The 13,688-nt window shown below is 48.3% G+C and overlaps 1 protein-coding gene and 2 non-coding genes across 3 annotated transcripts; all 3 read left to right on the top strand.

Annotated features, from left to right (window-relative positions):
• The first annotated feature begins 357 nt into the window (after positions 1-357).
• Positions 358-5,103, top strand: RPSA (ribosomal protein SA). Its single transcript, XM_042044506.1, has 7 exons — positions 358-457; positions 702-869; positions 1,894-2,012; positions 3,239-3,484; positions 4,324-4,452; positions 4,698-4,866; positions 4,962-5,103. Exons 1-7 carry the CDS (start codon positions 388-390, stop codon positions 5,054-5,056), a joined length of 996 nt encoding a protein of 331 aa, XP_041900440.1. The 5' UTR covers positions 358-387; the 3' UTR covers positions 5,057-5,103.
• LOC121672092 lies at positions 2,568-2,729 on the top strand. Its single transcript, XR_006018766.1, has one exon. It is a non-coding gene; the product is annotated as a small nucleolar RNA SNORA62/SNORA6 family (small nucleolar RNA).
• On the top strand, positions 3,655-3,813 carry LOC121672091. Its single transcript, XR_006018765.1, has one exon. It is a non-coding gene; the product is annotated as a small nucleolar RNA SNORA62/SNORA6 family (small nucleolar RNA).
• Positions 5,104-13,688: the final 8,585 nt, after the last annotated feature.

The following is a 13,688-nucleotide window of genomic DNA, read 5'->3' as shown; positions in this document are numbered from 1 at the left end:
CCTCCCCTGGTGTAAGTTGAGGCTGTGTCCTCTTGTCCTGTTGCTGGTTTCCTGGGAGAAGGTGCCGACCCCCACCTGGCTACCCCCTCCTTCCAGGCAGTTGCAGAGAGCCATAAGGGCCGCCCCGAGCCTCCTCTTTCCAGGCCAAACACCCCCAGCTCCCTCAGCCGCTCCTCATAGAACTTACACTCCAGACCCTTCACCAGCTCTGTTGCCCTCCTCTGTATTCGTAATCCCGCAAATCCTACAATTCCCACAAATGTCTTTCCGAACCCGTGTCGGCAAGGGGCGGGCACACCGAGCTGGCGCTCGGCGCGGGGAGCGCGGGGAGGCGCCGCTGGAGCGCAGCCCCGCCCCGGAGGCGCCTATTGGCTGGCGAGGCTATATATGGGCGTCGGGCGGGGCCGCGCTTCCTCTCGGCTCCGCGCCGCCCGGGCCTCCACACGGCGTTGTCAGCGTGAGTCGGGGCCGCCGGGCGGGGGGCGCGGGGATGGCCGGGGGAGCGTTCCTGGCCCTGCGGTAACGCCGGCGGGTTCTGCCCGCCCCGCTGCGCCGCCGGCGGCCGGGCCTGGCCTGGCCAGGCGGCGGGGAAGGCCGAGGCCTGCCGGGTGTAGCGCGGGAGGCGGCCCAAGATGGCGGCCGGGGCGGCTGGGCCTCGTGGCGCGTCCCCCCCGGGCTGAGCCGGGTCCCTGTGCCCGCAGGTTCCCTGTCGTTGCTTCCAAAGGGAAACCCCACAATGTCCGGAGGCCTCGATGTCCTGCAGATGAAGGAGGAGGATGTCCTCAAATTCCTCGCTGCCGGGACCCACCTGGGAGGCACCAACCTCGACTTCCAGATGGAGCAGTACATCTACAAAAGGAAGAGCGATGGTAAATAGGCGGGAGAGGTGGCCCGGGTTGGGCAGCTGTGATCTTGTGGGCACAGCTGGGGGGAGCAGGAAAGTGCTTGTGCTCTTTAGCATGGCTTCTCCATGGCCTGAAAGGAGCAGATGCCTTTGATGACCAAACAGTGTTAACTCAGAGAAGTAGAATGAAATACAGATTTTGGAACAATTCTCCTAGTTCTTGACTATCTTGTTTGTGGAATTTGGTAAATCACTCACAGCTGGTTTGGGCAATTTTGCTAGTTCTTGACTAAATTAACAAAATGGTTTTAATATCTTAGTAATGATTCCTCCTTGTTTGCATTGGTCTTCAATCTAAGCTGCCCTCTTTTTAAAAAAAAACAGGTTAAAGCTCATACCAGGTGTAGGTTCTTGGTGGCAGATGCTGGAATGTGTGACCTTAAAACCATAAGGGGACGATTTTCCTTGGAGTAGCTTTCCACTAGCTAGAATGAGGCTAGAATGTCATTTCATATGGGACATTGAGGTGCTGGAACACGTACAGAGAAGGGCAGCAAAGCTTTTAAAAGGTCTAGAAAACCTCGTGAGGAATGACTGAAGGAGCTTTGTTTAGTCTTGGGAAGAAGAAGCTTAGAGGGGACCTTATCGTTCTCTACAACTTCCTGAAAGGAGGGGCCAGGCTCTTTTACCTGCCAGCAGTCAGAGGACCTGAGGAAATAGCCTTAAGATGAGACAAAGAAGTTTCAGATTAGATAATAGAAAAAAAAAAAAAAATCACTGCTTGGGTGATCAGACAGTGGAATAGGTTGCCCAGTCACCTTTAATAGGGACCTGGATATGGTTCTGGGTGTTATGGTTTAGTGGTTACAGTGACCCTGCTGGGTGAGCGGTTGGATGGGATGATCTTAAAGGTCTCTTCCAACTTTGATGATGATTCTATGAATTTTGGAGTAACCACAGCCATGTGACAGGTTTAATAGCAGAAGAGTGCTATCCTGTTTTAGCATCTTGTATTTGGTGGGTCCTCTAAAGCCTTTTGTTGCCAACAGGTATTTACATCATCAATCTGAAAAGGACCTGGGAAAAGCTGCTCCTGGCAGCTCGTGCCATTGTTGCCATTGAGAACCCAGCTGATGTGAGCGTCATTTCTTCCAGGAACACTGGACAGGTATGGACATCAGGAAGCCTGCAGTCTTGGCAGCAGGACTCCCCTGCCATGCATCGTTGCCTGCCAGTGACAGCTTGGCGATAATAGGCAATAACACCAGTTTTAACTATAGGAATGCTTTCTGTAAACATGGTTTTTGTGTTGCACTTGGCTGCTTAAAACCTACTCCCCATTTCAGGGTGTTTGAGGACTTGTTTTTCTTCCATATCCTTCTTCCTGTTGGATTTCTGTCATATTAGTAGTCAGTCCCCTGGTGGCCCCTTCTTCCCTGAAATATTGTGTCATTGGCACTGAATTTTTGGGGACAGTAAGCACGTGATACAAAAGTTGTCAAAGAGGAAATTTTCTCTGTTACTGAGGAAGGTATATTTGTAATTTTGACTCTAAATTTTTAGCAAAAACATTCTGTTGTAGAAGGTGATAACCTTTAAATCTTGCTAGTCACTGGAGTTTTTGAACTTAGTTTCTTTAGGTAATTGCAGGTGGGGCCACAAATGTTTAGGGGAGATTCAGGGGTGGGTTTCTGAAAGGAAATTTGGTTTCCCGTGGGCTTGATGTGCACGCTATTAAAGCTTGATGCTGAGGTCAGTTTCTGGCCGATGAGCTCTCAAGTGTCGGAAGTGTGCGACAGCAAAGGATGGCAGGGTTTTCGCTAACGCCAGGAGAGGGAGGGACTCCCTCTAGGATTGGAGTTTGATAGTAGGCCCTGCCACATGCCTGAGAAGTTAAAAGCTGTTGTAATTGAATAAGAACTGCCAACTGCAATTTCAATGGACACAGCTACAATTTGTGTGTATTTACTGCTGAGTTTTTTCCTGTAGTTCCTTCAAGTTCCTGGATAATGAAAGGATGTAGAAATAGTGGAAGAAAATGTGCTTTGCTTTTTTCGTAAGCTTTTTGTTTTATTCCCCTTTTCACGATCTGATTATGAGAGTTTAAAGTAGAGCTTGCCAATAACTTTAGGGGAAGAGAAGGCCTTTTTCCATATCGTGACTTCCCGCTTTGCTGGTGGATATGATCTTTTAAACTCATGGTGTAGCTCTTTTCAGTAACATTTTTATTTGGTCTCCTTCTGAGGTGGTGAGCCCTGATTTCACAGGAATTGACACAAATAGTTCAGTTAAATTTCGTGCATGTTCACTGACAGTGACCTGGTTGAAATGCAGTTTTCTGGCTTGGTTGAAATGCACTTCTTCTGCTTCACCTTTGCCATGTCCCTTTTGCAGCGTGCGGTTCTGAAGTTTGCTGCTGCCACTGGGGCTACTCCTATTGCCGGGCGTTTCACCCCTGGCACCTTCACAAACCAGATCCAGGCGGCTTTCCGTGAGCCACGGCTCCTGGTGGTTACAGATCCCCGGGCTGATCACCAGCCGCTGACAGAGGCGTCCTACGTCAACATCCCCACCATCGCCCTGTGCAACACCGACTCCCCACTGCGCTACGTGGATATCGCTATTCCCTGCAATAACAAGGTAACACTTCATTCTGGCATTCCAGGCAGCTTCCTCCAGAGCATGCCGTGGGCTTCCAAGATGGATACTTTCTGCAAGGGAGGGTTGGCTTGTATCTCACCAGTTTCCTTGGGGGATGAGCTAACTAATGTCTCCTGCAAACTGGCAGGCGGGTGGGGAGGAGAAAATAAACTGCACACAGTTGGAGCTTGGAGCTGAGGCTGGTTTCTGGCCAAGGAACTCTCAAGTGTAGGACGTGTGCTATAGTAACCTGGCAGGATTTTTCGCTGACGCCATGAGGGTCTTTGTGGCCCAATGAGTGGAGTTTGATAGTCCTTCTTGCCACAGATCATGAATATGCATGAAAGATAAAGTGAGCTGAGGGAGAGACTGCTCTGAAACATTACCTTGCCAGAAATCACCTGAAAGGTAAAGTCTAGGAAGATGAGAAGCTATCTTTGATCTTTATCTAGATGTCAGTCACCAAAACTAGTGTAAGCCACACATGAGGATGTGTGTAAGCTTTGTTTATTCGGTCAAGTTTTCAATTTCTTCATTCTTGAGTATGTGGTGAGCATTATCCCTGTCTTTTGGATGAGATTCACGTGAGAGTGGTGAGCCACATGAAACTCCATAACAGGAGAGTTACTTCAGGCCATGTTGTAATGGCGCCATGACTTATGAAAATGCCAGTGGGAACTTGAAAAGTTGCCCTTTTTATGAGCCCAAGTACATAAGTTTGGCATTGGCAAGTAATGTACTTCACCAAGCAAGAACCTTGGATTGGGTGCAAATGAGTCTTTTGCTCTTTCTGCAAAAGTTTAGTTACAGCAACTCTTAGCTACTTTTTTCTGTTCCAGGGAGCCCACTCAGTGGGTCTGATGTGGTGGATGCTGGCTCGGGAGGTGCTGCGCATGCGTGGCACCATCTCCCGTGAGCACCCTTGGGAAGTCATGCCTGACTTGTACTTCTACAGGGATCCCGAGGAGGTAGGAGCCTCATGGCAGGAAGTGTGTCTCTCTCTCTGAGATGTTTTGCTTGTGCTCCTATCCTGTGGTCCTGCGTGTCTGCTGTCGAGGACAGGTTTTGCCAATGTAATGATTGCACTTCACCCTTTAATGTGGTGGCTGGTTAATTGTACTGCAAGTTGGTGCCTGTTGCCTGATATTTGATAGTAAGGGTTGTGTTCTGGGTTGTGTTCCTGGGAGACTCAGGCTGGGCTCTTGCATTGCAGATTGAAAAGGAGGAGCAGGCGGCTGCCGAGAAAGCAGTGACGAAGGAGGAATTCCAGACTGAATGGACGGCCCCAGCACCTGAATTCACTGCTCCTCCTCAGCCTGAGGTTGCAGATTGGTCTGAGGGAGTGCAGGTCCCGTCTGTGCCCATCCAGCAGTTTCCTACAGGTCAGTTTGGGGAGGTGTCTGTGGGGAGGGGGTGAGGGGTATTGTGGGTGGAGGGAGCTGGGGAGCACTAAGTATTGTTGTCTTTGTGATTGCAGAGGACTGGAGTGCCCAGCCTGCCACCGAGGACTGGTCAGCAGCTCCCACAGCCCAGGCTACTGAGTGGGTTGGCACTGCCACAGAATGGTCTTAACTTCAGCCCTGCTGTACTGTGAGAGAAATAAAGGCTGGTTTAGTACACGCTGTGCTGGTACTGCGTTTGTAGAGTTGTTGGCTGGTGGTGCATGGGTAGCATGGGGCACAGTCCTCAGCCAAGAGCAGGGTGTCTGTTACACCCTGCTGAATGGAGCTGGGGGCTGTGGGCTCTGTCCCTGCCTGCAGCAGCTCACTGGGCTGCCCCTCCTGTCTGTGTCAGTGTCTGGGGCTGGTTTCACATTTCCCGGCTTCCCTGGCTCCGCCCAGGTGAGGAGCTGGCAGTGTGTGTACTCTCCAGAGAGGAGGTGGTGACATGGAGCAAAGCAGTTTGCTTTTGGTTGATTTCTTTTTTTTTTTAGCAGCCCCACTGGGCCCACCCAAATGGGCTGTTCTTGTCATTCTCCTTGGGGTTTCACACCTTTGCAGGGTGTTCTGGTGACCAGGTGTGGGAGGTGGCCTGACTGCACAGTGTGGAGAACAGAGCCCTTGAGTGGCAGCTGCTCCTCTGTTGGAGTCCTAGCTTTAGCATCAGTATTATCAATTACTTCTTCAAAAGTACTGCAGGAATCTTCAAGAAAAAAACACCGTATTAATTCATCTGCTTCAATTCTTGAGGATTATATTGCTGTGATTATTGGCAGTAATGGAAGGTAAACCCTTCACCATGAGAAATGAGGTTTTGTTTGTTGGAGGTGAAGATTGCTCAGATTGGATCCTTTTTTCCATATTTGTGTGGTTGCAGATTCTCCTTTTTGTACCTTCAGCACTGCCAATCAACCTGTAAAAGAATCTTTTCTCTTGACGTGCTCATTCCATTTTGCTGTAATAGTGCATATTAGCAGTAAAAAAAGCCTAAAGCAAGTTATGCATATTACTGCACAGTATCTGTCCAAAGGAGACTGATCTTTCTTCTTCTTGTCTTTACCTATTACATGCAAGGTGACTAAAGATTTTGTTGATAATGAACAGTATTTAGCCAAGAGGCAGGTGAGCACTTCATTTGTTCCTGAAAGAGCCCTCCCTGTTCTGTTTGTGCACCGTGTCCCTCAGATGTGTGCTTGTGGCACATCCTCCAGTACTTTACTTTCCAGCACCCTTCAGGGGGAGGCTCCTTCCTGCCACCTGAGGTCTGTCACTTGTGTGTTGGGTGGATTGAGAGCCTGGTCATTTTGGGACTAAGGTTGGGTGTTGTAGCTGGATTGAGGGCAGCCTGTACAGCACCTGCTGATTGACTCCCCAGATCTGAGATTACCCCAAAAGGTTTGTTGGCCTGGACTTTGTATTCACTCTGCCACATTAAAAATTTGCAAACTCAGAGCACAGTCTTACCCGTACACTGAATCTCTGCTCCTACTGTTTCACCATTGTCCCTTTTCTTCATCTGTTGTGTAACTTCTTCATGCGAATGTGTTCCTGCTAATGAGTGTGTAGAAGTCATCAGACAGCTCCTGTGTGGGTGATGGTGCTGTTTTAAATCGATCACTTCTGAGTACTTGCTACTGAAATATTCCTGGAGTGTTTCTGGAATGTGGCTGTTTTCATTTAAGTATTTCCTTAAGTATCACTTCGACTTTCATGATTGTTGGTCTTAGAACTGAGGACTGGCAGTGGCAGGTGGATGTGCACAGCCTGGTCAGGAGGCAGATCGCTGCATGTGGGTTCAGAATCACCGTGTTGGGTTAATTAACTGGGGTAGAGTGGGAGAGCTCGTTTGCCTGCAGCACTGGAGAGGGAATGAATAGCAGCCTTTCAGAGAAGGAGGCAGCCTTGGCTGTGACAGCAGAGGATGCATTGCAGGAAGGCTGTGATCCTCAGCGTGCCAGAGGCCCAGGGAAGGAAAGGTCTCAGCACATGAGTGGAGACAGCAGCAGAGACATAGCAGAAGATCCTACATCTGAGAGCTTCCCCTGTGGCAAATACCTGGCAGATGTAATCTATTGAGGCAGTGTAGAGGAGCAGGTAGAGGAGGCAGGAGCAAATCCTAGAGACACTGGCTTGTTTATTATTGCATTTTCTTTTCTGGCAAGTGCAGTGTTGATGTTGAATAAGGCCAGCAGAGAACTTGTAACTGTGTTGTTCTGAATTGATCTGATTTGACCCAAAATGGCTTAGGCAGAGGTCTCTGTATAGTGACAATTTCCACTGAGGGTCATGGTAGTGTTTCCTTTCTCTGTGACCTTCTCTCTGTGGTTGATTTGGGTTGATGGAGCTGGGTTAAATGGGGCTAGGTGTGCTTCTTAGGATAGCCTTCTTCCAGAGTTGGTCTCAACAGGAGCTGGCTGGTGTTGCTGAGCATCGTATAACCCCTCTGGAGAAATGAACTGTTGGAGGCCTTGCCAATGTGCTACTGTGTGATCCATGAATCTCTCACACACGTGCTCTCTAGTTCACTCCCTAATTTATATGCCACCATTCACAGATGTTCCTTTCCCACTCCAGTCACTTCTTTGCCCACTTCTTTGCCCAAATAATCACAATATTTTTAGTATCCATGTATTACTGTAGGATTATACCAAGGCTTTTCTTTTGTAGGAAGCAAAGGGTTTTATGCACATTTAAAGAGATTCATCTCTCTGCTTAAATCCAGGCTGCAAAAATGTTCCACTCATTGCATCTGTAGTCTGTTTTGCTTTGTAAAACTGAACAAGGCTATGGTATGTTTGATGCTGACTTTCAGGAGTATGGTGTACTCATATTGTGAGCCTGTTTATTGAAGTCCGTGCACCATGTAAGTAAGCATGGAAAGGAAACTAAGGTGCGTGTGATTGATGAATTCACCTCACTGCTCCTCTTAGGAGGCTTCCTCCCCACCCAGGACTATGAGCATCTAGTTGGAGTGGATCATGTAATATAAATTTTTTTTTCTTCCTTGGATTTATAGCATCTTGATGGAGATAGACTCCATGGAGTAAAGCACATGGCAAATTTGCAACTGTCATGAATGCAGCACTCTCCAAAGCTGTGTCTCTTGAACCTTCTTTGGACAGATGAAGTATCTTGAGCATGTATGTCCTGGCAGAGGGAGCAAAAAGAAAGATTCCAGATTTATCTCATTATTGCTAGAGGACCAAGGTGTTGCTGGAGCATCTCCCCCCTGCCCTGCAGCTTCCAAAGAGACATCAGCCAGCATTTCAGGCATTTTCTTTCCTCTAGCTAATGCTTGGCACTGCCAGCTCCCAGCCCTTGCAGCCTAGAGCTTGTGAAAACCACAAAGCCTCAGAGCTGGTGAAAACCTCATCTGCATCGAGTCTGTATGGCAGGTAAAGGTAGAACGGTGTTACAGTTGTGTGTTGCACTGGGAGTAAAGAACTTTATTGATTATCAGCCCTGCAAAGAGGCAGACTGATAAACACCTTGGGCATGGGTAGAGTTGCTATGTCACAACACTGATTTTCTCAGTTCCTTGCTTTGTGGGGCACTGATTTCTGAACCTGTTTTCCTTTGGTTTTTTAGTACTTGTGATTTTAAGAACACTCACTACCATTTTTCTGCTGTCCAACTTAAGCACGTCATTTTTATTTATACTTTATTTACACTCAGTAGTCAATGATGAACAAAACTACATAGTGAAGATACCTTTTTGATTGTTATCTCTGTAGCTGAAAGAACATGTCTTTTCTGGGCTGCTGCTTAAATCTTCAGTTTATAAAGTGTTAATAAAGACTTGAGTTCAACTGATGTGTCTTCTCATGTGACAGAGTCCTAAATATTTCTGTCAGTGTTTGTTTCACTGGCTACAAGATTGCTTTTATTAGTTCTGTTCAAGCATGAATAAAATAAATTCTAAACGGATGCAGGATGCATCCTTTGAAGTTATGGCTCCCTAACCATGCTTTGAGGGCCAGAAAAACCTGCTTTGGTAGAAAACCTTAGTCTTCACGCTAAATGCCATTGCACCACATGCGGAAGGGTTCCTTGGGTTGAGTAACACAGCTCACTCCTCATTTTGGTACAGTCACAGCTGGTGACTTGGGCAGGACAGGGGGGTACCACAGTGCACAGGGACGGCCTGTGCCCACTACCTGTAGTATGGGGCTTGGGGTTTAGCAGCTCAGAGGGGGAGAACAGGGTGTATTGTATGGGCCAGAGGTGGATGCTGAGGACTGAAACAACATTTTGGGTGCTCAATGGGACTATACACTGTTCCATTGCATATGTGGGTCAGGGTCAGATTTAGGGTTTTGCAAAGCAGGGAGCTCAGCATGAGAGGTGTGGCACGACTCAAATCTCAGAGCTGCTCTGCCACGAGGACAGTTGTGTCTAAGATTGGGGCAGGCTTTTGCCGTAACAGGAGTGCTGGCACTGTTCCCTCCTGTGCTGCAGCTGGGGATGTCAGGGTGCGGCCGTACAGCCTGGAAAGCTGCTGTAAAGCTCAAGTTCTCACTTGGAATGTTGAATTTGTTAGCATTGCCCAAGGAACTGGGTCCAGAGTGTTTGCAACCTTACCTCTGGAGAGCCCAGGGGGTGCTCAGAGTGGAGGAGATGGTCTGGATGTTTGCCTTTTGGGTCTGAACTAGGTCAGGACGACCACACCAGCCTTTGCCACTCAGACGCTGGCATGACGACAGAAGTGACTTTCCGGGAGCAGGCAAACACCCGAGCATCGCTCCCACCTGGCAGGAGTTAGGATGGTGGTGCGTTGCAGAACTGCAAAATACGAGTGTGCGGATCACTTCTCAGTCTCCAGTAGATGGGGCTGTTATTCCTGGTTTGTCCTTTTCTCGGCCGCCGCTGGCAGCGTGGCAGGAGAGTCGGACAGAGCCGACACCCGGGGAGGGAAGGTACAAAGCTGCCCCTGGCCTGGCATTTTGACTTCCTGTACCAGAATGGTGCCGTCTCACAGGGACCATAAGATACTTAAAAAACCCCCAATCAACCAAAATCCTACTATTTTTCTATAAGTGTCTGAATGTTAAACTTGTTGCCTCCATGCTCAGCTGCAAACCTTGATCTTGATTTTAATTTCCCGAAGGGAGCAAGTGTGGGATGCTGCTGGCTGCAAGTGCTCCTAGTTGAAGAAAGTCCGTGTTGGAACCTTTCTAACTCATCTTTTCTGTTTGGTTTATTGCTTCCAGCATTTTCTAGAATGACTTGTCTTCTCTCTAGTACTCCCAAAGCTCCCAGGTATACAATTCACTGCACCTGTTGGCTTTGTTTATGTATGAAAAAATTAAGCAGCACATGCAGAGAGGGAATCAACTGTGTGCCATTTCCCCCCACTTGTTATTTTGCTGTTAGAGGCTCTAATTTGAGTGGAAAGATTAAAAAAAAAAAAAAAAAAGGCAGCACCACTTCCCTCTCTGCAGCGTCTTTTCTGAAGGCTCCTTTAAGCCACATTCCTGCTGCCAGCTGAGTCGGGTTTTATGAGCCCCAGGTGCCATGGGTTGAAGTGTCTCCTACCATTTTCTCACAAGGACAGGTGTGGGGCAGGAGTGAATGTGCTGTTGGCTTTTCTTCTCGGCTTTGTGAGGCAAACCCACTTTGTCTGCTGTAAGCAGCCAGTGGTTCTCCATCATCTCTCTCAGAAGGGCTGAGAAGTCTAGCAATTAGTTTTTCTGATTTCAAGGGTTCAGCCCTTTGAAAAAGTTTGGGATAAAATTCAAGTCATACTTCGTTTCCCTAAGTGTGTCTTGGATTCCTCCTTGACTCCTATGCTGCCCCTACTTCTTGTTTTAAATTTTATTTTTGTTCTGTGAAAGCTACATGTCTGTGTTTATTGTTTCAAAATGAGAACTGGGATTTCTCAAACCATACCTTGAATATAGAAGAAGGAACTTCATAAAATGTCAAATCTGAGACTTGTGATTTAAAATATGCCAAGTTATCAACTCTTGAGTAGTGCCCCAGTGGGTTGAGTGCTCTGTGAAGCCATTCTTTTGTGGCCTGTGCTGTCTCTACTCTCCTAGGATCTGAGGGATGGAGCTTGCTCTGTTAAGGTAAGTGTCAAGCTTCTGCATTTCTTCAAATTTTATTTTAAATCTTCTACCATTACAAGAACAGTGGATTGACCTTCCCTTCTAGTGTCCATTTGGTAGGCACTGCTCTTCTGCTGATAAGATAATTGCAACACAAAATACGGAGGGGAGCAGTGAGTGCCTCCCATGGGGCAGTGTAAGCCCGAGGGGAGCAGGGTGGGCATCAGGCACAGAGCAGCTGCCCTGTTGCTCTCCAAGGCTGGGGTGAGCTCAGCAGCTGCTGGAGCTGCTCATGCAATATACGGCTGGTACTATAGGGACCCCTGTGGCAAACGTGTGCTTGGCACATCTTCCTGGTTAGGTGAGATTTAAGGGACGCTGTCTAGGATGCATCTGGGTGTTGTGGAGCCCCCAAAACTGCCCAGAGGCTCCCTTCTCACCTGTGGCTGGGTGGAAGAGTAGTCTCACAAATAGTTTAAACAGATGTTACTTTCAGAGGCTCTGCCTTGCCTTCTATGTTCTTTCCTCTGAATTCAAAGTCTGGTGGTGGCAGGAAAGAGGAAACCCTTTATTTTAGGTGGAGATTTGTTTTTTCTCCTGGACTTTGGGTTGGAGGAGTACTGTGAGCAATGTATGTCTGGTTCATCCCGAACAATGGGGTGGTTTGGGCTGTTTGATGGATCACCAGTTCAGATACACTACTTGGCTTCACTGGCACCATGGTAGTGTTGCAGACCCAGCGGTGACTTGTCCTGTTCCAGCACAACTAGTTCAGCTCCTCAGAGCCAGCCAAAGACCATTAAAAGCTACTTACCCTCCAAGTTACTGGCACAGGCATTTGGGAGGACATAAAGTGCTGAAAGGGCATGTGAGTGACACTGGACTTTCCCCAGAGATGGGTTACAACAGATTTCCACCCTTTCTGCTCAAGGGAATTGCTTTTGTCCACAGGTCAGTGCTCAGGGCAGTGCTAAGCCAGATGTTTACCCACTGCTGGCTCTCTGATGCTGTGGCACAACCCCATACTATGTGGGCATGAAGACAGAGGTGTGGAAAGTTGAGCAGAAGCTGCAGAGAGTTCCCCAGGCAGAGCTGGAGCTGCTTGTGAAGAAAACCTTGCCAGCGGCTCATTTGTTACATTTGCAAATGCAGTATCAAAATGCTGCGGCAGCCTTTTCCTCCAAAAACTGCTGGGCGTCTTGAGGAGCAGAAGCTGAGTTTGTCAGGGCCCTCTGCAAAAGCCCTGCAGCCCTGGCCTTGGAGCTGTTTCCATGCTGCAGCAGCTGCTGATGGAGCTGGGGGACCTGCAAGCCGCAGCGGTGCTGCTGTGGTGGCAGTGAAGCTCCGTTGATGTTCAGGCAGTGTTTGTGCTGCTCTGTCCAAGCTGCTGTAGCAAAGTGCTCTGGCTAATGAAGAAGGCATGATTTTTATTATGGTGGTGGCGTTTTTTCCTCTCTTCCTGGTCCTGAGCCCTCCAGGTACATTATTAAAATAAATCTGATAATAGCCTTCATATTCTGAAGATCCTGAACATCTGCCAAGGCACTGAATTATTTACTGCTGCTGCTATCCAAAAAAACCCAGAAGTCCCATATGTGTGAAATGTTTCTTAATTAGAAGAAGGTTTGGATCTGGAGGCTTTTGTAGGAAAAGCCTTGGCTCCTCCAAACAACTTTGCTATGAGGGAGGGAGAGAGAATGGAGGAAGGAGGAGGGCACAGCTGCTTGGGATGTTTCTGCAGCTGCTCTTCCCTGGAAAAATGAGTTAGTAATGCCATTAAAATAATGTTCCACCTCCTACTAACCTTATCTGTACACTCGATGGCTGTGATGGTTTGTCTGTCCTCAAGCAGTCCAGGTAACAGGGCTGCGCCTCTATGGTTGTTTTCATTTTATTTTCAACTGAGCTGAAGTTATTTTTTCTCCCTCCCACATTGCCAGGAGAGGGATGACATTGGCAGCTTGTGCAAGCATTGCTCAGTTCCTAATGGAGAAGCTCTCCTGCTTTTATATCCTGCAGCTGTTTCCTTGAAAAGCTTTTTCACTGCCTTGTACAGCAGTGTTGGGTACAGTGTGCCCTTACCCCCACGCTGGCCCTAAGACAGGTGCAGGGCTGTTGAATTTCTTACCCTCTTGATTTCCCAGCTCTGTGAGCTGGGTTAAAGGATGCTAAATCCCACTCTTGTTGCCTTGGGCATGAGCCTCCAGGGAGCACAGCTGAGCTCAGCACTGGGGCTTCTTGCGTCCCACTGTTGCTCTCCTGCCTGGGTCTGGTCCCCAGGAGGTGGAGAAGACTCTCAGTGGTTGTCCTTTTCCTCCCCTTGGCTTCTCTGCTACCTTCAGGTGACTTTTGTCCATTTGGTCTTTCCGGGGGGTTTGAGGCTGATGCACATGAAGCCTCTGCTTGATGCTGGGAAATGGCATCCATCCCTCCATCCAGCCCTCCCTCCTTCCCTCCCTCCCTCCCTCCCTGTCGGCTCTCCTCCCTCCACCTGCGTGCTTGGAGCACCAGCTGCAGAGAAATCTCTGTGCTTCAGTGCTCTCTGGTTTTTCTGTCAATCATGAAGGAGTGGTGCAGAAAATAATACCAATTCTGAAACATTTTAAAAATCCACTCATCTTGATCTCAGTGCCTGAAACACAGACATGTGGGAGCTTGGTGACTTCTGTTTGCTGAGGTCATGGAGGATGTGGGTATTCCCTGAGTAGCACCATG

Source organism: Corvus kubaryi, unplaced genomic scaffold, assembly GCF_017639235.1.
Source record: "Corvus kubaryi isolate FWS band 111438036 unplaced genomic scaffold, C.kubaryi_AGA036_p1.0 37398, whole genome shotgun sequence".
NCBI lineage: Eukaryota > Metazoa > Chordata > Aves > Passeriformes > Corvidae > Corvus > Corvus kubaryi.
The sequence above is the reverse complement of the archived record's forward strand: the minus strand, read 5'-3'. Positions and strand labels throughout refer to the sequence as shown.

Coding starts and splice junctions, on each gene's coding strand:
- RPSA (XM_042044506.1), top strand. CDS start 388: ATGGGCGTCGGGCGGGGCCGCGCTTCCTCTCGGCTCCGCGCCGCCCGG. Junction 870..1,893: donor CTACAAAAGGAAGAGCGATG/GTAAATAGGCGG, acceptor TGTTGCCAACAG/GTATTTACATCATCAATCTG. Junction 3,485..4,323: donor CTATTCCCTGCAATAACAAG/GTAACACTTCAT, acceptor TTTCTGTTCCAG/GGAGCCCACTCAGTGGGTCT.